This window comes from Mytilus californianus, unplaced genomic scaffold (genome assembly GCF_021869535.1).
Source record: "Mytilus californianus isolate M0D057914Y unplaced genomic scaffold, xbMytCali1.0.p SCAF_1, whole genome shotgun sequence".
NCBI classification, from domain to species: Eukaryota; Metazoa; Mollusca; class Bivalvia; order Mytilida; family Mytilidae; genus Mytilus; species Mytilus californianus.
The window spans coordinates 59,895,937-59,921,609 of record NW_026262581.1 but is presented as its reverse complement, the minus strand read 5'-3'; the positions used below and the strand labels follow the sequence as shown (position 1 = coordinate 59,921,609).

Below are 25,673 nucleotides of genomic sequence, written 5' to 3'. Positions count from 1 at the left end.
CTTAAACACAAGTTATTGTCTGGAAACTAGAAAAATGCTTGTTTTTGACCCCTTTTTTGTCCCTAATTCCTGAATGTTTGAGGCAATTACCCCCAAACTCAATCCCAGCCTTCCCTTTGTGATATGAAACCTTGTGGTACAATTTCAGAGAGATCCATACACTAACACAAGTTATTGTCTGGAAACTACAAAAAATGCTTGTTTTTTGCCCCTTTTTGGTCCCTAATTCCTAAACTGTTGGTACCATAACCCCCAAAATCAATCCCAATCTTCCTTTTGTGGTATTGAACCTTCTGGTAAAATTTCATAGAGATCCATTCACTTAAACTTAAGTTAGTGTCTGGAACCAAATGTGTCTTAGGACGACAATGCTGATGCCAACGAGGATGACATGATAGCATTATACAAACGCAAATTTATTGTGGTCGTATAAAAAAAATCATGTATCTAAGAATTAAATATCAATCAGTACACATCCAACATCCAATGGATTTAGTGTAAAGATGTCATTAACAGTCAGAGAAAAACATGACCTTGTGCAATGCTAAAATATAGGTATCAACAGATAGTAGTAATGTGAAAGTGCATATGCTTATAACAATAATATTAAGTATGGTTTTAACATACTTATAACAAAATCAAATTTATACAAATCAAAACAATATTCAAAGATCTAATTACAATGTTGAATTGGTAACCTTTTAGAATGTTTATTTAAAAGATTGATAAGTTTACCCAGATCCTATCTAAATTTCCGTGATCAGTATTTACCAGTTATTTGTACAAAAATTGTCTGATTGCAAGTTCGACAGACTGACTCTTACAAAGATTGTTATAAGAGTTTGACAGTCTGGCCCTTATAAAGATTGCTATTAGAGTTTGCTACATTTTGCTTACTAAGTGTTTATCTGCACCATTAAATTGACACCTGACCTGTACTTTGAATAATAAATTCCATTATAACTAAGTTAATGTCTCTCTGCATGACGGTTATTTACATCATCTTTAAAACCCACAAATTAAACTGATTCTTGTACACATAATGCAGGTTAAACAAGCAATTCTATAGAAGGATCAAATCACCTTTAAACAAGTCATAAATAGAGATCATGCTTAAAGTGTGCCACATTCTACACAGGCCTGTTGCAAGGTAAAAAATAAAAATCTAAATACCACTTAGATTCAGCATATCAAAGAACACCAAGAATTCATTTTTTTAAATAAAAAAAAGTTGTATTTTGGACCCTTTGGACCTAAATGTGGACCAATTTGAAAACAGGCCTCAAAAAAAAAAAAAAATCTAACAAGAGACCAAATGATAAAGAAATTAATTATTAATTTCTGTTCAAAGGGAAATAACTCAAATTCATATTATAAAAATAAATTTTGCTACTGAAAGGTCTAAAACTTAACAACGAGAACAGCTAAAATCGTGAAAATTGAACTTGACCTTCATTTAATCACAGGAAACAACATATCTAAATTTGGAAATATTTCGTCAAATGGTTTTCATGTTAATGAAAGGACACTGTTTGGCAGCCGCCCGACCGCCCGTCATACATCCCCAAATCAATAACCAATTTTTCTTTCGAAAATCTGGTTAAAAATCTTATCCCTGTCTAGCCATAAACCCTATTTTCCAGTGACAATTCAAACTTTCCATCATTCATTTCAGTTGGTTTACTTTACAGGACCTACTGCAGTACGTATTGATTTTTGTTGAATTTGATCTCATCTTTAATAAAAATGAAATATTTACCACTGGACATTCAGTAAACAAACTTAAATACATCAATAAAAAGGAACCTGTTAAAAATATGTTAACTTACCTGGTATAATTAACTTTGTAAGTAGCCATATCTTCAGATCCAGCATGCTGTTGTCGACTTGTTGGTGTTTCTAGCTTCCAGTGGTTCAGACAATGTAGAAACATTTTAGCTAGATCATACATTGTCTGCCATTCCCTCTGTGCAAGATGTCCAAACTTATACAATACAAAATTTGTCACACCCTAAAAGAAGATAATAACATGCAGATTGAATCATTTGTTGTGAATGGAAAATTTACTTAAAAATATTGGGGTGTGGTAAGACTGCAAAGGGCAAATATCCACTAAAGAACAAAAGACAAATATGTAAACAACAACAGGTCACACTGTGTTGAGAGCTTCAAGGCAGCTCTCCAACACCGTCAATGGGTGTCTCTCTCTCCCGTTGAATAAAAGCCAGAATTGGTATCTTCAACTTACACATACAGATACAGATACCGATACTGTACAGCGTAAAGCAAAATACAAATATGATATGAAATATCTTTTACCTTAAATTATACATACAGAATACACCAATATTGTCTCAGTGATAATTAAAACATAAAATTTATTTCTGTACAAGACTTAAAAATATGTGTACCTTGCCAAGAATTTTAATCCTTTTCATGACAAGTAAAAACTAAATTTATACCTAAAATAATTAATTTATATTATCTTTATCCTACAATGCTTAAAACTATTTAGAATATATGTGAGTGGCAATATATATATAATTCAATTAAAAAAGAAAAAGAAAGAAAAGGGAGACAATTTGGAAATTTTGTGAACTTTTAACTTTTGGTTTTGTGATAAAAAAAAAAGGATACAGAACATGATGTGAAAAAATAAAACTTCAAAACATATAATGAGACAGTAGCTTCATAAAAACAAAAAAACAATAATAATAAAATTAAAACACAAGTGAACCAACGCCTGGTAAATCTTCTGTCAGTAGATTCCATAAAGTGGATACCTCGGGTATGCAGGGTTGTTACGATAAAAACATAAAATGTAGAAGGTCCAGTAACAACAACACTTTAAGGTTCCTTTGCACTTGTGTTTGTGCTTGGCATACCCGTATTTGTAATTTAAAGTTATCTGCTGAAAGCAAGTAGGTGTCTGACAAATCCAAAAAGTGTTCACACATTACAACTCATTACTGTCAAGCTACTGACCAAATTTGAAGTCATTCTGTTCAGTAGTAACTGAGAAAATCGTGACAGAAATATTTGTTTGTCAAACAGACAGAAGAAGATATAGACAAACAAGGTGAATGCAATGCAGCCAAAACAATAAGTCAATTTATTTTGACAGCACAAATAGTAATGCTACAGTATGAATGAATAATTATTTTTAAAGATTCTTGAAGTTGAAATCTCCAGTACAGATGAATACGATCAAACCAACCAAGTTTAACATACAGTTAGCTGTGTAAAAGAAACCACCTTTTAAATGGGGATTCCAGATTTTACTCTCTAAATGATTGCCTTGATATAAGACACGATAATATGCAGATATAGCACTGATTTATTATACTTATACAGAAAAATATATCTAAATGTAAATAAACAAGAGTGCACACGCTGAAATGTCTCGCCTTCTTTACTGACCATTGATTTTTTGTTGATAGTCCTAAATATAAAGCTTTACTAAAAGTATCACATAAACTTAACATGATCCAAGAAAATGAGGTCAAGGTCAGATAAACCAAACCGGAAATACATATACACCTTACAATCATTCAATACACCAAATATTGTTGACCTATTGCTTATAGTTTCTAAGAAACAGACTTAAACAGGAAAACTAAACATTGACCAATGAACCATGAAAATAAGGTCAAGGTCAGATGAACCATGCCAGACAAACATGTACACCTTACAATCAATCTATGCATTAAATATAGTTGACCTATTGCTTATAGTTTCTAAGAAACAAACTTAACCAGGAAATCTTAACATTGACCAATGAACCATGAAAATGAGGTCAAGGTCAGATGATACCTGCCAGACAGACATATACACCTTATAATCATTCCATACAAGAAATATAGTTGACCTATTGGTTATAGTTTAAGAAAAACAGACCAAATCACAAAAACTAAACACTGAGCAATGAACCGTGAAAATGAGGTCAAGGTCAAATAAAACCTGCCAGACTGACATGTACATTGTAAAATATTTCCATACACCATATATAGTTGACCTATTGCATATAGTATTAGAAAAAAAGACCAAAACACAAAAACTTTAACTTTAACCACTGAACCATGAAAATTAGGTGAAGGTTACATGACAACTGCCAGTTGGACATGTACACCTTACAATCATTCCATACACCAAATATAGAAGACCTATTGCTTATAGTATCTGATATATGGACTTGACCCCGAAAACTTAACCTTGTTCACTGATAGCCCTCCATGAAATGAGGTCGAGGTCAGATGAAAACTGTCTGACGGGCATGAGGACCTTGCAAGGTACGCACATATTAAATATAGTTATCCTATTACTCATAATAAGAGAGAAATCAACATTACAAAAAATCTTAACTTTTTTTTCAAGTAGTCACTGAACCATGAAAATGATGTCAAGGACAATGGACATATGACAGACGGAAACTTCATAACATAAGGCATCTATATACAAAGTATGAAGCATCCAGGTCTTCCACCTTGGAAAATATAAAGCTTTTAAGAAGTTAGCTAACGCTGCCGCCGTAGCAGCCGGATCACTATCCCTATGTCGAGCTTTCTGCGACAAAAGTCAGAGGCTCGACAATAATTACAAAATTTAATTAAATACGAATAAATGTGGGGTATACATCAAGTAGATAGCAATTAAAAATAACATAAAGACAAAAGAAACCTAGAGAAAAAGTCCTTCGTCTTAACAAGCTGTGTGGGTAAATTTATGAGAAACTACAACAGATCTGTCTTTAAACAAGTATTCACTTATTGATTTCAGATTCAGATTTTAGTGTATATAATTTGGTTTTATATCTTTTGGCTGTCTTTAGAAATAATGACTGCAATGTTAAATAGTAGTTATCTAACAATCATAATTAGCCAGAGCTTGACAATAATCCACTTTGTGTACATGTATGCATACTTATATGGTTTGATATTTTTTGTCTGGCATATGGAAGTTGTCCTTGACCTCATTTCTGTGATTAAGTTAAGTTTCTTAGAAAGTGAAATACAAAAATTAACTATTTCAATTCTGTAGCTGTTTCTCTAGGGTACTATATATGTCAGCATGTATAATGACACTGAGCCCCAACCTAATCTTATGGCAGAAATTAGCAACCATTTCAGACCTAAAGAAATGTCTAATAAAAAAACATTTTGGTCCAGCATTCTGTCATATCAATCCAAAATATTTGACCTGACAATATGCTTATCTTTTTTCTCTCTCAACATTTCAGTCCAGTAAAATTATACCCGGTCAGTTAGTTTAATCAGTCTATTTACCAGCTGATCTAAAACTTATTTTTGATATTGCAGTAATTAATGCTGAATTCTGTAATGATGTCAGTTTTCCATTACTGCATTTAAAGTTAAAAATATTATAAGATATCCATGTATGTCAAATAAGGATAATTTAACTTTGATTTAAAAGGAGAAGATGTGGCATGACTGTCCCTGAGACAACTTTCCATAAAGACCAAAGGAGAAAGAAGTGAACAATTTTGACTAGTTTTCATGATTCATTGATCCATGTAAGTTTAGTAATTCCGTCTGTAAATCATTATTATTTTAAAATTAGTATTTGATGTGAATAAATGTCCCCTTGTAAATTTTACATTCAAATCTTGACCGTAACCTCCCAAATTTAAACAATATATGCATATGCTGTCATAATCAATCAGACAAGCCCAACATTTCTGTGGGTCCAATCATGTACAAAGTAATATAATAATTCTAAACTCTTGTAGAATGTATAAATTCTGATTAAAATATTCTAAAAAATGAAAAATGTCAAAAATTACAAGTTTAATATGAAATATGAAGTAAATCTCACCTTAGCAATGCTTGGCTTTTCAAAAGGTGGGTTTCCTAATGGTCCTTCTATAGTAGGGTTACTCATGTTCAATATACATTTCCTTAATAACTGTGAAAAGAAACAGGATGAAAATAAATGTAAGCATAATGTCAATACATATGATGTTCTCTTTACCTAATACTTATAAAAATCAATGACTAACATAACTACATGTTTATGCTTATCATACATGTATTTAATTAGTTTACTTCAGCAGTCTTAAGGTGTTTGGATATATATGAAAATAGGTTGTCTGGTGACATAGACTGAGCTGTATGTTCTGTCCATGTTAAACAATCCTAAATCTGTTTTGATAGATTATACAAACTACATATGGTCATACAATAATCAGGTTATATCTTATAGGATAAACTGACAGATGGATATTTCCTGTCCAAGATGTAATTATTAATTTATATATTAGGATAAAAATATGTCAACTAAATATGAATATAAATCCTGTTTCGTTTTAAACAATATGCTAATCCAGATTTGTTATGTGCTTAAGCTCACAGGGTATCAAACTGCATTAAAACATGTAACCTCAACTGAATATTTTTTTCTTACAATCAGCCAACTAATCCTTGCTCCTTCTCTTAATTGCTGCATGCTTAAAGTGGAAGAGTAGAATAAACCAAATATCAAGTCTCTTGTTTAAACAGACCAGAGATAATATAAGAACAAACAAGCATTCTGAGAGTATTGCATGGCAATACATAGTCCCCTACCGGGTAAAAATTCATTTTTCTGGAACAAAATGCTAACTTGTTCTATAACTTGTCATGGTGTAAACAAAAAGAAAATATCAAGTCAATATCTTCAAGCATGACTAAAAACAGTGTTGAAAACTGAATATATGAGTGAATTTTTTCAAGTCCAAGGACCATAACTCTGCACAAAATGATCAGACCGAAAAAAAAAATTTGAACTTGATCTGTAACTTGTCATGATAAAACTATTTACCAATTGTCAATCAATATCTTCAAGCATGATGAAAAAAAGTGTGGAAAACCTATAACACTCTAACATTAGATATGATGTAATACAATGTATATCTATTTTCCAATTACAATCAAATATAATTAATAGTTCCAAATATTTTTTCTTTCATTTGTCACAAACTAATATAGATTTGTAACTTACCTATAAAATGTCAACAACTTTTATCTACACAATGTAATGTACTGAAATATATACCTTAATAAAAATATATATATATTTATATGCATGTAGCATTCAGAAAATTAGTTTATACAAAATAACATATAAACCTGCCACAAAATTCCTCAAACAATTTACCAAAGAATGTCTTTTAAAAAATGAGTTATCTCCCTTTGTACAGATTATATGGTTTAACATAGTACTCTAACATTAGTTGTGGAGTTTTTACATGGACTATAACTATGGACTAAATCATCAGACCGGAACAAAATTCGAACTTGATCTATAACTTGTCATGATAAAACTATATACAAATATCAAATCAATATCTTCAAGAATGAAGAAAAAAAGTGTGGAAAGCTGAGTTGCCGGACTGACGGATGGACAGACGGACAGACAGACGAACAGAGTGCAAACCTAAAGTCCCCTTCGACTTCGTCGGTAGGGGACTAATAACCTCCCAGACTCCAGGCATGCATGCTACATGTATCAGCAGACAATGACGTTGAATTTCTTATTGGAGGAGGAACCCTTTTAATTAGGATGTTTTTAAATCCATATTTATCAAAAATCAACAGTCATTACAATGTTCAACAGAATACTACACATGGTAAGAATTTCAAAATATAACATTTAAGGATATGTTAAAGTGACAATTTAAGTTAGCAGTAACTTTTAAATAGCACACAGTATCATTTAATTTTTCATATATAGTTTTTAAGGATAATATAGATTGTATTACCAGTTATCTCTGAGATCATTTAAAAATTTAAATGAGGCACACATTAAATGGTATGACAAAATACGATTCTAAACACAATGCTAAGTATCAGTTTAAGAATCATGATGGAATATAAAATGAACACATACCTTAAATAAGTAGAAATAGACTTGTTTAGTTTCTGAGTCCTCCTCTTTATGTACACAGATAAATAGATTCTCCACATCCACAACTATCCTCAGAAGTCTGTTTAATTCCTCCTCAGCAGTGTTCTCCAAATGTGACACATGGCAACCTGATCAACAAATAATTACTCAATTTTTATGGAAAATTTTGTGGGAACAATCGTAAAATATTTGATTGTTTTTCATTTGCAATTTACTTAAAAATATTTATTATAATCACTTAATTTTGCTTTCACTTAAAACAAGACATCTTACTAAACTAAGAAATAAAAAAAATAAATCAGATAAAATTTGATTAACTTTTAATTTTTAAAACCTATTATTATCATTTTGATAATTTTCAAGGCCAGACAGAATATTTTCATGTTTTTTGCAATGTACTAACTGAGATGATCTAGTTCCTTTAATTGTCAGGTTAAGGAAGAAGTCGACTGAATATTACATTTGTAATTTCAATAAAATGTTCTTGCAGCCATTAATAAATCTTTAGAAACAGTTCAGGAAATTTATTCCCCATAAACATAATGATAAAAATCATCTTGGAACCTAAAAATCTTTTTCCCAGTAAATGTTCAATTAAATTGCAATCTGATACTTGGATCATGACAACCAACTATCATAAAACATTGGACAAAACCATTTAATCTATAAATGGATTTTTCATGAAACTTTTACTGTTATTTATTACATCTGAAACAAAATGTTACACAGCTAAAGTGTTTTTTATTTTCCATTCATTCTTTTTCTTATTGTTTCTGATGTTTGTGGGAAAATTGCATTTCTGCAGATTTTATATATATTAAGATGAACTGCACAGATATACTATTTCCATGCATGTACTCTGTACATGTACAGTCCTATATTAAGCCAATAAAGAAAGTTGTCACAAGAGTAAAGAAAATCAAAGTATATATTTTTCTTAGACAGGTGGTCTGAGGTATTGTCATGATCAGTCCATACATATATAGTGAGACCCATGTATAGCTGTTGATTGGGCTACCAGATAGAGAAATTATACCATAGGTGTCAAATGTCAAGACAGAAGCCAAGAAAACTTTTAGGTAAGTTTTCTACTCAAGGTCATTCCTAAGACTTAATGAGGGACCTGCTTTGCCTTTTGTGACACAGGTAAAAACAAAGAGTGTACATGCTGAAATGTCTTGCCTGCCTGAATTTATAATGAAATTATTCTTAAGACAAAGGTTTAGCTACAAGTATCACATACACTTAACTGTATCAATGATCCATGTAAATAAGGTTATGGTCAGATGAACCCTGCTAGTTGATGGTCCAATGAATCTTTATACAAAATAAAGTTAAGCTACATGTATTGTATGATATACGCGAAACAGACTTAATCACAAAAAAATGAAGAACGTGTCCATGGGACACAGATGATGCCACCGCTTGCATATAACATTATAAAGGGACATAACTAGAGAACTGAAAAAGAGAAGCCACCGAAATTCCAACTTGATCTGTGTTTTATGGTAATAAGCATTATGTACATGTATAAGTTTCTTAATATTTGGTTGAGGCAAACTAAAGTCAGAGAACGGAAATGAAAAATCAATTTTCCATTTCTTAAGGTGCATAACTCGAGAATTCAAACTTGATCTGAGTCTTGTGGTAATAAGCATTGTGTATCAGTTTCATAACATTTGGTAGAGGCAAACTTAAGTTAGAGAATGGACACGAAAAATTCAGCAATTTTTGCATTAATAAAGGGGCATTACTCAAGAACGGTAAAAGTGATGCAAACCCAAATTCAAACTTTATCTGTGTTTTGTGGTAATAAGCATTGTGTATAACATGTATAAGTTTCATAACATTTGTTTGAGGTAAACTAAAGTTAGAGAACAGAAACCAATTTAGGGGACGTATGTATGTAAGGACAAGGGTAGCACTTAATGTCCCCTCTGCTGTGGCGGGGGCATAAAAACTTAAAGTTTACCAATAAAAATATGAAAATTAGATCAAGGTCAGATGAACCCTGCCTCGACAGACATGTACATCATACAATCAATCCATACACCAAATATAGTTGACCTATTGCTTATATAGTGTCTGAGAAACAGACATAACCACAAAACTAAACATTGACATATGAACCATGAAAATGAGGTCAACGTCAGATGATACCTTCCAGATGTACATGTACACCTTCCAATAATTACATATGTAAAACTTACTTGATTTTTTGCTCATAGTATCTGAGAAAAAATCCCAAACCAGGTAAACTTAAACTTGACTGAAGAACCATGCAAATGAGGTCAAATCAGATGAAACCTGCTACACTATTATATACACCTTACAAGCATTATCTACACTAAATATAGTTGACCTGGTTTTTGAGATATGGAATTGACCATGAAACTTCGACCTTGTTCATTGATAAATGAAAAAAGTCAAGGTCATGTGAACCCTGTCTAGCGAACATGTAGATCCTTATAGCAAAGAAATTGGAATTCTTGAAAGAATTTGGAAATTAAAAGAACTCATAAAATTAGGCTTTTTCTGTTCTGAAACACTAAATACCTTCTCCAGGCCCTACTACATATCAAAAAAATAAAATTTGAATAATAAATGTTTGCCACTGTATGTAAATAGTTATACTTGTGCAAAGTGTGTAATAAGACTGTACCATATAAGTTCCACTATATACCTCTTTCATGTACTGTTCACAAGACCCTACAATTTGACTGTAAATTAACGCATTCTGATGACTATTACTAACTTTTTGAATAACTATTGCCAAACATGTCAATGGACTCTATTATAGCAAATACCATTTAAAAGCAAGTTTTGCTTCCTTCTGACTATCTGACAAGCAATAATCTAGACATGTCATGGTGTCACTGAATAGATATTCCTTTTAGAAGACATGCTGGAACATTATTTCCACTGGAAGAAATATCTCAGGATTTCTTCCTAATGGAAAAAAGGGGATAGAATGTAATTTGTCCCAACAGAAACATTTCTCTTATGGTTATCTTTTTCTCACATGAAGATATATTTCTCGTATCACACTGCACAAATATTCTTTTTGTCAAATTTTATTTACATTCTGAAGCATACAAAAAGTGTAAAAATGTCTGATGTTAATGCTTGACACCGAAACCAGACATATCATGATGTCATAGTATGGTCATACTGGTATGTGCAAAAGACAAGATCAACGATTCATGGAATTTTTTATTCAACACAATGAGAATGTTTACCATAAGAGCAATAGGTTTAACAGCTTGTGAGAATTGGATATCCCTTGATATCAACTCTCGTTATTTAATTTAAATAGTAATTATAAACTCGCCAAAGGCTTGTTTATAATTATCAAAATTGAATAATTACATTAGATGTATGTTTCATTATTATACGTTATTTTGATTGGCCAACAGCAATCTTGCATCATTCTTCATTTCAAAATGAATTGCATGAATTGAAACATACATGATGACACACGTTTCCACAATAAAGTTCACAGGTAAAAAAAAGAAAAACTTGATGGTAATCATGTTTTCATGATCATATCGAAAAAATGTAATTATAAGTATTGAATGCTTCTTTTGGTAATTTCATAGGGTTGTAAAAGCGTTGACCGTACGTACATTTTTAGAATGAAGCGCTTCTGCTTCTTAAAAATGTAAATAGATGTTTTGCCGTTAAACGAGTGAAAAAAAAATTCTTTCACTTCCAGCGACAAAAACATACATCAGAAGATTCTGATTTTCAACAATCAAAGTTTACTCCTTCTCTTAAACGTGATAAGATTTGACCTTAGTTTTTTTATTATCCATTAAATGCCTTAAAATCTTCATATTCCTTTCCAAATCGCTTGTCAAAGATAGTTTTATTTGTAAATTTTTCATCAGCGCAATTTTTTTATTTTACATTTTACATTTTTGTAAAGTACGAATCAATGACTGGAATTTGTATTTTTTTCAATAATGACTGTGCAGATGTATAAATCAGCTGAATGGGTAACAAGAGCTGTCAGAATGACAGTAAACCGGATTTATTAACAATAATTTGTGTCCTGGCATTTTTCAATATCACAAGGACCATAACTCCTGAATGGTAAAAGTGACAATCATCAATATCAACCTTGACCTCCATTTTGTCATCAGTAACAACATATTAAAATTTGAAAAGCTTTGGTTGAACGGTCCATGAGTTAAAGCACGGACATGACTGGAAACACCATTTTTCAATCTTTTAAGAACCACATCTCCTGAACGGTGAAAGTGAAAATCGTCAATATCAACCTTGACCTCCATTTTGTCATCAGTAACAACATTTTAAATTTGAAAAGCTTTGGTTGAACGGTTCATGAGTTAAAGCATGGACACGACTGGAAACACCAATTTTCAATCTTTCAAGAACCATAACTCCTGAACGGTGAAAGTGAAAATCGTCAATATTGTCCATTTTGTCATCAGTAACAACATATTAAAATTTGAAAAGCTTTGGCTGAACAGTTCATGAGTAAATGCATGGTCACTGTTTGGCAGCCGCCCGCCGTAGCTCCCCAAATCAATAACTCATTTTTCTTACGAAATCTGGTTAATAATGTCACTGAAAGTGAAAAATACTAATCTAATATTGCATAAATATGTATTTTCTTATAAATTAACTAAGTACCAAATATATTTTAAGGCAAAAGTATTGTTTCAATGACAATATATTGACTTCAATTTCTCAGATAAAAATACACTTTCTTTCAAAAAAGAAGCAATATGCATACTGTATCTCATTGAACTTGATAATTATTATTAAATTTTCTTTTCCTTTAAATCTACACAAGTGCTATAGATATTTACAGATTGATGACAGATCAACAATGACTGAAAATCTGTATTATTATTTCGATAATGACTACATTATGTATCAGCTCCAAAAGTAAAAAAAAACCTGAGCCCAGAGGAGACTCAAAGGGAACCTTTCAATGCTGTAAAGCAAGCATATTAGCGATATACATGTGTGTAGTATTTGAGACATCACAAGGTATCAAAGGTCTCCTTAATTAGATGATTTATTACACACGAAGGCTAACACAAATATGGTTTTAGTCTCCTTTACTTCTCCCTGAGGTATCATTGAAATTTCCCTATCATGACATGACTTCTACCTATTATTTTGAAGTATGGTGACTCCTGGATCATATCAAGTGATATCCAATGCTCATTCATTTAAAATCTATAAATAATAAAGCATTAGGCCCAAGACCACAATTAATGATCCCGCTTTTCGTCGTCCACGAATATAGTTCCTTTTAATTAGAGTGTATTTTTTCTTAATTTTTTTTCTTTCCCTTCCTCACTCATTTCTTAGTTTTTTGTGGGTGGAAATAAAAGAAGAGAGGTGAAATAAACTTTTGGATGTTGTATTTTAACTGATTTTGATATGGAAAGAGTGATTAGGCCAGGTGCAAAAAGGTGATATTTACAGTTTTCGGAACATCTCTTGACTTGTCCATAGGGGTATGGATGTGTATTGGCTAAATTTGTAAGAGTCATTGGTTCAATCTTTCTGAATTTTGGATATATTTTTGGACTAGTACTATACATTACGCACACAAAAGATTTGACAAAAATGCAAGGTGCAATTTTTTTAATGAAACAAAACGTTATAAAGAACTAATAGGGGAATTTAATTGTGGTCTGTGGCCTAAGAGGTGAATTCAAGAAATATTGAATTTGTACTTTGACAACTTCCCTGAATGATCTATTGGTATTAATTTGTCAAACTACATGAGAATAAATGATTTCCACTTTTATTTGATAGAAATTTTGTAAAAAAGTGACATTTCAGCCTACATGCCCAAAATTGAACTTTTTCAGTTGTTTCAATATTTTTACAAAAGTAGCATGCTTACTTTCTCTCTGACAGATTTTTCTGGTTTTCTATTTGTGTTTGTGGTATCTAATGTAGATGTTTAACTCATTTTTGAACACTGAACACAAAAAAAAGTAGATAAAATCAGAATAAGCGTGCAAAATGTGCTGCTTTAATGGTCTTAGTCTAACGGTCAGTATGAAGCAAGTGAAAAATGAGGTTCTATGCACATACAAGTTGAATTCCTTTTAGCAGATTTCACTGAATCTGTATCAAAAGCACTTATTACTGGTTGTTTGACCTTGTCTGTTTCACAAACTACCTTTATTTTATTTTGTTTGATAGCTAGTGGTTAAAATATTGGCCTTTTGAGGCTGAAATTTCATGCCGGTTTTAAAAAGTAAAGTAAATAACTTTGCATCAAATCATACTGTCTACATATATAGTTGAAAGTGACAGTCATGTTACATCCAGGCTCCATGTTTTATCATATCTAAACAAAGATTTGAGCAAAAAGAAGCATATCTCTATCTACCATATCATTTATATGCTTTTTAATATGCAAATGTGGGGAACGACCTAAATTGACAACCTGTTTTTTTAAGCTTGACATTGCTGAAGACAATTTTATTCACATGTGTTATGCTATTTGAAACTTATATTTCCATTAAAAGTACATTTATAACATGTCAAAGGTTTTTTTATAACTTAACAACTTCAGAAAATTGTGGTAAGTGAAAAATATTACATTTCATATAAGGCCTCACATCATTTGAAAACCTCTATTTTTTGGCACAGGCTCATATAAAATTTACTTCTGGCCATTTTTTATAAGTCTGAAACATGAAGTATGCTATCTGTTGCTTTTAATAGGTGATAATTTATACATAGAAACATTAAAAAATGTAAGTTTTGGTATATTTTGGTTTTTAGAAGCCCAAATTTGATAGTTGAAATTGTTCTAATTCAACGCCACAATTCAGCACCCAAAGTTCAGATATAAAAAATGCCACATTTTTTATAATTGGTATCATATGAATTTGAAACTTTGTAAACTGTTTTATAATACACTAAGCTTAAATCATGCCAAGTTTTATTAGAATTGGTCAAGTTTTAGACCCCTAATAGGCCCAAGACCACAATTAATGATCCTGCTTTTCGTTGTCCACGAATATAATTCCTTTTAATTAGAGTGTATTTTTTCTTAATTTTTTTTCTTTCCCTTCCTCACTCATTTCTTAGTTTTTTGTGGGTGGAAATAAAAGAAGAGAGGTGAAATAAACTTTTGGATGTTGTATTTTAACTGATTTTGATATGGAAAGAGTGATTAGGCCAGGTGCAAAAAGGTGATATTTACAATTTTCGGAACATCTCTTGACTTGTCCATAGGGGTATGGATGTGTATTGGCTAAATTTGTAAGAGTCATTGGTTCAATCTTTCTGAATTTTGGATATATTTTTGGACTAGTACTATACATTACACACACAAAGGATTTGACAAAAATGCAAGGTGCAATTTTTTTAATGAAACAAAACGTTATAAAGAACTAATAGGGGAATTTAATTGTGCTCTGTGGCCATTATTTATAAAAAAAGTTTCCAGAGGAACTTCTTTTAGGAAAAACAAAATGCCTTTTACAAATAGAATATCTTTTGTACAGGTCTGTAGATTCTTTAGAAAGAACCTAAATTTGATCATTGGCTGTGTATCAACAAATACTGTCATGAAATCTGTCATATCAGAAAACAATAATACAACTGTAATTAGACCATCTGTTTATGCAACATTTCAAAATTAGTCTGGTTAGACAGGGATAAGTAAAAACATACATATTTATTGAATATTGTATTAAAAAAGGAGGCTGTTCAGTGTAGTATCTTGCCAGATGTGCAACACCAACCTTAACAATGTATATAAGATCTGTTGATTTGCAAAAGGGTATCACCTGGTCCCAACAGCAGTAATCTTAAAATAGTTGAAAATAAAAACTCTTATTAGTTTAGATAGTTTATAAAGATGCTTACCTAATGTGTGTCCACAACTCCTACATGGATCTGTGAGACTAGCCAGAGGTTGTGACACATCCACTCTCGGTGGAGTTGGTGGTGGATTGGGATTCTTCCAACCATTACATTTACAGGATTCAGACTGTAAATAAAACCAAATTTATAAAATCAAACCAAGTGTACAACTAAGTTGATACACAAAAATGGTACATCATATAACGAATAAAATGGTATTCATAGATGTATGGTCTACAGGGGTCTAATCATCACACAAAAATGGTACATCATATAACAAATAAAATGGTATTCATAGATGTATGGTCTACAGGGGTCTAATCATCACACAAAAATGGTACATCATATAACAAATAAAATGGGGTTCATAGATGTATGGTCTACAGGGGTCTAATCATCACACAAAAATGGTACATCATATAACAAATAAAATGGTATTCATAGATGTATGGTCTACAGGGGTCTAATCATCACACAAAAATGGTACATCATACAACGAATAAAATGGTGTTCATAGATGTATGGTCTACAGGCTAGGGGTCTAATAATCACACAAAAATGGTACATCATACAACAAATAAAATGGTATTCATAGATGTATGGTCTACAGGCTAGGAGTCTTATAATCACACAAAAATGGTACATCATACAACGAATAAAATGGTGTTCATAGATGTATGGTCTACAGGCTAGGGGTCTAATCATCACACAAAAATGGTACATCATATAACGAATAAAATGGTATTCATAGATGTATGGTCTACAGGGGTCTAATCATCACACAAAAATGGTACATCATATAACGAATAAAATGGTATTCATAGATGTATGGTCTACAGGGGTCTAATCATCACACAAAAATGGTACATCATATAACGAATAAAATGGTGTTCATAGATGCATGGTCTACAGGGGTCTAATCATCACACAAAAACGGTACATCATATAACAAATAAAATGGTATTCATAGATGCATGGTCTACAGGGGTCTGATCATCAAAAATATTATGTTTTTTTACCTTCTAATATTTGATAGTCACTTAACTTGAAGGATAGTGGCAAGCAATCCAGTTTCCCCTATCAATAATACATATTGCCATGAAACTGAATAAAACGTTCTTTATAACACTTGTATAATATTTATAGTTGGTGATCTTTTATCACTTTCTTTAGGCATGTTAGTTGAAAACTTTTGTCAACCAAACATCTGAATTATGATATGTGTGATATTTAATGTTGTGTTTATTTGGTATACATGTTATATATTCTAACAATAATTTAATCATTTGAAGTGTAACACAATTACTGTGTATTTAAAAGGCTTTGTCCTTTCACAATACCAATTGGTCCAAGGACACAGTTATCGTCCTTTGGTTTTCGTTGTCTACGAATATAGTCCCTAGTGTGAACAGTGTATAACTTGCATTTTTTTTTGATACACTTTCCCAATTTATTTCTTGATATTTTATGCATGAAATATTAAGTAAGGGGATGAAATTACATGTTAAAAAAATTTGGGTGCTGAATCTTTATGTTAAGTAGTGATTTGGTCCAGTTAAAAAAGGTCAAAAATTAGAATGTCTGAAGCTGTCAAACTGAATTTTAGCCCCCCTTAACACAAAATTGTCAATATTTTGAGTTAGAGCTGGTAGAAGTTTCTATAATTTTGATATTATTTGTATCAATAGTAGTACACTACACTGTAAAAATCTTTTTGAGATAGAGCAGGTGCGATTTTTTTAATTTGAATTTATTGTCTAAAAGAACTGCACTACGAAATAACTGTGTTCTCGGGCCTAAGAGATGAATTCTGTAAATGTACATTCTGTACTTTGGCAACTTTCCTGAATGGTTTGCTGGTTTCAATTTGTCAAACTCAATAAAAGTAAAGGATTTACATCTTTGTTTGACAGAAATTCTGTTAAAATGTCCCATTTTGACATTATACGGCTAAAATAAGCATTTTAAAGCAGTTTCCATTTTATGCCCAAGACCCATGCTGACTTTCTATCTGACAGCTTTTTATGTTCCTGATATTTGTGTTTCTATGATTAAATTAAATTTAATTAACCATTTGTGAACTCTGAAATTAGAGAAAAGTAGATTATCACAGAAAAATGTGCAGAATATTTGTATTTATGTCCCTGGTTAAACGGCCTGTTTGATGTATGTGAATTGTGAAGAGCTTTGTACATAAAATCTGTAGTCCATCACAAATATTTCACTAAATCTGTTGAAAAAAACACTTTACAATGATCAGTACACCCTATTCATTTCATATGCTACCATGATTTTCTTCTTTAGGATAGTAAGTGGTTCAAATATATGCCAATTGAGACTAAAACTACATGCAAGTTTTTCATTGAAAAGTGAAAAACTGGTCATCAGACCATACTGTCTGCAAAAAAAAGTTGAATTCAAGAGTCCTTTTGCAATTAGACTTCTTGTATCATAACATCTTAGCATAGAAATGAGCAAAAAGTAACAAATTTTTATTTCTTATAGCCTCTGTGTGCATTTTTATATGTAAATATGGGCTACGGCCTAAATCGACTCTAAATAATTCTCAGTCTTACATGGCCTAAGACCATTTTATACTCATGTTGTATGCTTTTTGTAACTTTTCTTTACATTTAAAGTACATTTGATATATATGGAGGAATAATGTATGGTTAAAAAACTTCAAAAACTTCAAATTGGTTGAAAAAAATGCATGTTTATGTAAGGCTTCCCTTAATTCGAAAATCTCTATTGTCAGGCACAGGCTCATATAAATTTGACTTTTGAATAACTGTGATAAATCTGATAAATCAAATGAGTGTCCCGTTGCTTTTAATACTTATTATATTATATTCAAGAGTATTTAAAAAGCAAATTTTTGCAATATTTAAATTTTTAAGGCCAAAATCTTGACAGTTGAAAATATTTGATTTAAACGTCAAAAATAAACATCCAAATTTCAATATTAAAATGACCCTAGTTTCTATAATATATATCCTATGGCCATGAAACTTAGACAACTATCTTATAATTTCCTAAGCTTAGGTCATGCAAAGTTTTATTAAAATTGGTCAAGTCTTTCTATCCTATTAGGTCCAAGGACACAGTTATCGTCCTTTGGTTTTCGTTGTCTACGAATATAGTCCCTAGTGTGAACAGTGTATAACTTGCATTTTTTTTTGATACACTTTCCCAATTTATTTCTTGATATTTTATGCATGAAATATTAAGTAAGGGGATGAAATTACATGTTAAAAAAATTTGGGTGCTGAATCTTTATGTTAAGTAGTGATTTGGTCCAGTTAAAAAAGGTCAAAAATTAGAATGTCTGAAGCTGTCAAACTGAATTTTAGCCCCCCTTAACACAAAATTGTCAATATTTTGAGTTAGAGCTGGTAGAAGTTTCTATAATTTTGATATTATTTGTATCAATAGTAGTACACTACACTTTAAAAATCTTTTTGAGATAGAGCAGGTGCGATTTTTTTAATTTGAATTTATTGTCTAAAAGAAATGCACTACGAAATAACTGTGTTCTCGGGCCAATTGCAAAAATATAGGAGAGTTTTTTCTTTCTAAAATAATTTGAATAAAAATTTCTTGAAATAAAATGCTCCTCTGGGGCGCAGCTTGATACGACCGCAGAGGTGGAACCCTGAACAGTTGGGGCAAGTATGGACACAACATTCAAGCTTGATACAGCACTGAATTTGGATTGTAATTAAATATTTGACACAGCATAGGTTTCTGACACAGAATGAAATTGGTCTAAGAACATGAAAATTTTTAATTTACCTATTCAGACCATATCATTATTATTTGCTTTTATATATAAATCAGAAATAACCAATTTAAAATGGAAAATTTTAAAGAAAAAAAAGGAAAAAAAAATCCCCCCCCCCATAATTTTTTGAACCCCCTTATGATTCATCACCCCCAAACTCAATCCCAGCCTTCCCTTTGTGGTATGGTACCTTGCAGTACAATTTCAGAGAGATCCATACACTTGAACACAAGTTATTGTCTGGAAACTACAAAAATGCTTGTTTTTTGGCCCCAAATTCCTAAACGTTTAGGGCAATTACCCCTCAAACTCAAACCCAGCTTTCCCTTTGTGATATGGAACCTTGCAGTACAATTTCATAAAGATCCATACACTTACACACAAGTTATTGTCCTGAAACTAGAAAAATGCTTGTTTTTTTGTCCTTTTATAGCCCCTAGTTACTAAAATTTTGAGGGAATTACCTCCAAAATCAATCCCAGCCTTCCCTTTCTGATATGGTACCTTGCAGTACAATTTCAGAGAGATCCATACACTTGAACAAAAGTTATTGTCTGGAAACTAGAAAAATGCTAATTTTTTGCCCCTTTTTGGCCCCTTATTCCTAAACTTTTTGGGCAATTACCCCCAAACTCAATTCCAGCTTTCCCTTTGTGATATGGAACCTTGTAGTACAATTTCATAAATATCCATACACTTACACACAAGTTATTGTCATGAAACTAGAAAAATGCTTGTTTTTTTTCCCTTTTTGGCCCCTTATTCCTAAAATTTGGAGGCAATTACCCCCAAAATCAATCCCAGCATTCCCTTTGTGATATGGAACCTTGTGATACAATGTCAGAGAGATCCATAGACTTACACACAAGTTATTGTCATGAAACTAGAAAAATGCTTGTTTTTTGCCCCTTTTTTGCCCCTAATTCCTAAAATTGGAGGCAATTACCCCCAAAATCAATCCCAGCATTCCCTTTGTGATATGGAACTTTGTGGTACAATGTCAGAGAGATCCATACACTTACACACAAGTTATGTCTGGAAGTTACAAAAATGCTTATTTTTGGCCCCTAATTCCTTAACTGTTGGTACCATAACCCCCACCTTCCATTTGTGGTATTGAACCTTATGGTAAAATTTCATTGAGATCCATTCACTTTAACTAAAGTTAGAGTGCGAAAAATAATGTGTCTTCGGACGACGACAAGGACGACGACGTCATACCAATATACAACCACAAAAATTTTTTTGCGGTCGTATAACAAAATTGCTTCAGAAAGGAGTGATAAAACTAGTCTATTTCCATTAAAAAGCAGAGTAACAAATAAATTCAACATTGAGTTTCAAAAAATAAATCTTCTTCCTGTATAATCTTGAAAACATAGTTTTTGATTCAAGTTGTAAAACAAATTGTTTGTCCCAAAGAAAAATGCCGGCTCCCTCCCCCTACCCAAATGCAAAAGAAAATATTCCTCTGATTTGGAGTTCTTTTAAATTTCCAAGAATATCAGGATTACATTATTTAAAATACAATACTACATCAGCAAAACCTAAAAATAGGTAAAAAAAGAATTCAATGTTCAGATTATTTCAATGCAGGATTACCAAATGATTACTGCATTTTAAACATTAATGTCCTCTCATACATGCATTGTCTTTTTTCTGCACATACTAATTCAGGAAGACATCTTTAATTGATTGCTTTGTATAATACATGTTGTAATTGCTCTGAGTCTTAACCATGTAAATTGGAGTTAATAATGCTTATTTCAATAACCAAGTAATATTTTGAATCTTGAACAAATAAATCAGCATATATATATGACTTTTAAGGGAATGTAAAACAAGGTGAATTTATTTTCAGCTTTCACAGCTTGGCTTCTTTAATCACTGTTGCTTGTTTAAAAAACTTAATCTATCTGTTACATATTTTGTAGTTTTTCAGATAATAGAAAAAAACGCAAAAAATTGATTAAATCATCATTAAAGGGCAACTCCAATAAGGAGTCGTCACATGATTTCAATGATGTGTAAACTTACTTGTAGATCTCATCTTGCTGATCATTTTTGCTAATTTAAATTTCTATCTATCTATTAATGTTTTTCAGATATTAGACAAAATGCAAAATATTGATAAGAATCATCATTAAAGGGCAATAACTCTAATAAGATAATAGTTGGCCAGATCATCAGACACATTTTTGTCCAGCCATCGACTTTTGTCGAAAAAACGAGACATAGCGATCCTACATCCTACATCGGCATCGTTGTCGTCGGCGTCAACAAATATTCACTCTGTGGTTAAAGTTTTTGAAATTTTAATAACTTTCTTAAGCTATCCTGGATTTCTACCAAACTTGGAAAGAAGCTTGTTTATGATCATAAGCTAGTTTCTAGGAGGAAATTTTGTAAAAAAAAAAATCCTGTTTTTCCGTATTTTACTTATAAATGGACTTAGTTTTTCTGCCAGGAAACATTACATTCACTCTGTGGTTAAAGTTATAAAAATTTTAATAACTTTCTTAAACTATCCTGGATTTGTACCAAACATGGACAGAAGTTTGTTTATGATCAAAAGCTAGTTTCTAGAAGGAAATTTTTATTAAAATTTTGTACTTGTTTATCCATATTTTACTTATAAATGGACATATATTTATGTGCTCTACGCGTAGTTATTTTTAGTCGCGTAGTACCTAGGGTAAGAACCGGTTTGGATTTCGCGGGTAGTATATAAGAAAAGGATCCTGTTTTTTCAGTTATCGAGGTTAGGCGGTGACCACGTTGATTACTACTACAGTGTAGACACATTTACAGTAGTGTAGAATTGTAATGTAATTCAGAGATCAATTGGATGTGTACTAATTATGATATTTGTTTGTTTTTAGATATTCTGTAATGCCAGTGTACTATAAAAAATTTAATTTAGTGGACGTTATGTATTTGCATTCAGTGAATCCAATGTTTTTGTGGACAGTGAAATGATGATTTAGCTTGTACAATGTTTAATAAAATGACATGGTCACCGTGATGGACAAAATCAGAAATGTGTTTCTTATTTTATACCAAGAATGATATAGTATACAAGTTAGGTTTGAAGAAGGTTTCAGAAATTGAGAAGCGATGTGCACATAAATACTTTGTTCGTTTGAACAAGTGAATTAGAACATAATTAGTTTTTCTTCCAGTTAACATTACATACAGTCTGCAGTTAAATTTTTTAAAACATTCATTAGATTCATAAACTATCCTGGATTTTTACCCAACTTGGACAGAAGCTTCTTACAATAAAAAAATTGTATTGAGAGGAATATTTTTATTAAATTTTTTCCTCATCTCATTTTTGTTGAGCCTGCGATTAACAGCAAAAGTAGGCGAGACACTGGGTTCCGGGGAACCCTTATGAATTTTTTAAACTAGATACCCTAATGATGACTGTGGCCAAGTTTGGTTACATTTGGCACTGTAGTTTCAAAGGAGAAGATTTTTGTAAAAATTAATAATGACGGACGACGACAGAAGCAAAGTGATGAGAAAAGCTCTTTGGAACAGATGTGCTAAAAAAAGAGGTTAATTTGTACACAGTAATTTTTTATGTGTTACCACAATTACATTTGTCCATTTGTTATGATAAACCTTAATTAAAAAATGATTGAAAAATACAATTATTTGCCTATGTATCCTTATTCTTTCCAGCTAGTCCCTTTTGGTATCCAGTCCATTCACTCCCAAAACACATTAGCACGCTATACGTTCACACCCCAGAAGTTCGCCCCCCTGGGTTTGTTCACACCCAACAAGTTTGAACCATATTTTTATTCATATACAGGTTGAATTATTGATGTATTTTCAGATGTAAATATCAAAATATTTGTATTTTCATTAATACAAATTCATGAATTTTTTTAATGAAAATTTGTTTTGGGTGATTAGATGATTAATTAAATAAATGACAAATGTTGATTATTTAAGATTACTATGAATTAGTATTTTCAAAGCTAATTTGTCATTATTGTTATGTGTTTGAAAATAATGACTGCTTTAATAACTAGCTTTGGTGTATTAAAAGTAAAATACAAGTAGTTGTCTTGGTAGGAGTAAAAACAATGAAGATTTTATCAGCTTGGCTCCTTTGATCTCATGTGTTTGGACAAGTATATATATATATCATATACAAAAGTGCCAAACATGGTAGAGGGTCTGGATGTTGGGTCCTTCATTTCTGTATTCTTAAAAATTTTTCTCTATTCTTATATTTTATCACCACATTAACAGATTAATATTCTGTACTTTTATTTTTTTTGGCCTATTTCTCTCTATTCTTTATTTTTGGGGCCCATTTGTCTGTAGTATTTGTCCACTATTCTCTTTTCTGTTAACCCCATCCAAACCCTCATGGTAATGCACCTAATTAGCATGTGCTTTGTAGATCAGTTTTTGTTTTATTTGTTGTTGTCAAATGCAATGTCAATGTGATTAGTTTGATAGCCGTTTGGTATTTTCCACCTTTCTTTTACTAGTCTTAGAGACTAATGATTTGGCCTTTGATCATCATTATGACAATATTCATTATTCATTTCATCAAAATAATTCACATTACAAAACCCGTTTTACGTTTTATAGAATGTCACTTTTTTTAAACAATAAACAAACTTGTTATCTTTATTTTCTAGCAGTTCATGAAGAATCCATGACAACTCGCCCCACTGCCAAATCGCCCCAATTTTTTCACCAACTCGCCCCACTTATGAAAAGCGTCACTTAATTTCAATCAGAATCATATATTTACTTTTTTTTTTATTTGTATTACAAGTGGGTTTTTTTTCTATTGTTAATTTAGCAGTACAGTTTGGGAGATTGTGTAAATTAAAATACCTTTCATAAGTGAGATAAGTTGGCGCTGCAGGACTAAATTAATCAGAATTTCAACCTTTTTCACAAGTGGGCCGAGTTGACAGGACTAAATTCATCAGGATTTTACTATTTTCATAAGTGGCAGTGTTCTCCCCAGGTCGTTTTAGCGCTGCGGTATTCAGCGCTATCGCAATTTTCCGCTGTTCTATTGAACTGAGCGCAGCGCTATCTAAATCAATCGCGTGGCTATATTTTTTTCGATTTTTTTTTTTTTTTCAAATTTCCTGCTCATCTTTTATTTAGATCACATGATCGTCTGGTTTACTATTTCTGAATGTGTTATTTGCGTTGTATAAAGTAACCTCGCGGGACCAGTTTTATAAATTTTACAAAATGGTGTCTTTGAAAATCGAAATAAATGAAGAAATCAACAGTATCATCCATTTTTTTAATAAAAAAGAATATAAAGAAGCAATAAGAATGGAATAAGATGAAGTAAAGTGACCCCATTTACCGACAACACTCTTAAATTTTAAACAGCAATCAAATTTTCAATGTGCAAGTCTTTGAAGTATTAATCATCACCTAATCGAACTAATAATTGCTTAATCAGCAATACTACAGTTATGCATTTTACCATTTGAAAACAATTAGGAGGCTATGATTAGAAAAACAAACCCCAAGCCAGTACTAGACTTGAGAAATTCACTTTTCTCAATGTCCAGCTTGGGTGAAGCCATACGAATGTAAATGGTGATCAGGAAAATGAGAAATCATAAGTTTAGTAGTAGAGAAATCATAAGTTTAGTAGTAGAGAAATCATAAGTTTAGTAGTAGAGAAATCATAATGTTCCCAAATGTCAACTCCTGTCAAACATCGTAAGGTTAATAGTACACTGCTCCAGTGGGTTACAAAACCCAACACAGAAACTGACAAAAGACGTGATAGTGGGTCCTACACACAGGCACTTGTTTTCTATCCATGGCGAGATCTACTGTAAAGGGATAGTAGATCTTGCCATGGATAGAAAACAAGTGCCTGTGGTCCTACATATTCTACAGCATCACCTGTTAAGAAATCTTCAAATCGCCAGTCTAGTGTTGACCCTTCATGGAAAAAAACTTTTCCTTGGGTTTTGTACACAGATAGAAATGATTCTTCATCTATTTTAAAACAATAACATTTAAAAACAACTGGGTAATTTCCATCAGGACATCATTACAAGCAAAAACATCAGCAGCATCATTTTGTATAAAAACATCA

General features: G+C 31.7%; 1 protein-coding gene across 1 annotated transcript in view; it reads right to left on the bottom strand.

Moving 5' to 3' along the window:
- Window positions 1-25,673, bottom strand: part of LOC127704901 (histone acetyltransferase KAT2A-like) — a 48,797-nt gene that overhangs the window by 22,257 nt on the left and 867 nt on the right. The window contains exons 2-5 of the mRNA XM_052209137.1: window positions 15,781-15,904; window positions 7,885-8,030; window positions 5,833-5,922; window positions 1,830-2,011 (exon numbers count right to left, since the gene is read on the bottom strand). Coding sequence (XP_052065097.1) covers window positions 1,830-2,011; window positions 5,833-5,922; window positions 7,885-8,030; window positions 15,781-15,904 — 542 coding nt within the window. The remainder of the gene's footprint in view (window positions 1-1,829; window positions 2,012-5,832; window positions 5,923-7,884; window positions 8,031-15,780; window positions 15,905-25,673) is intronic.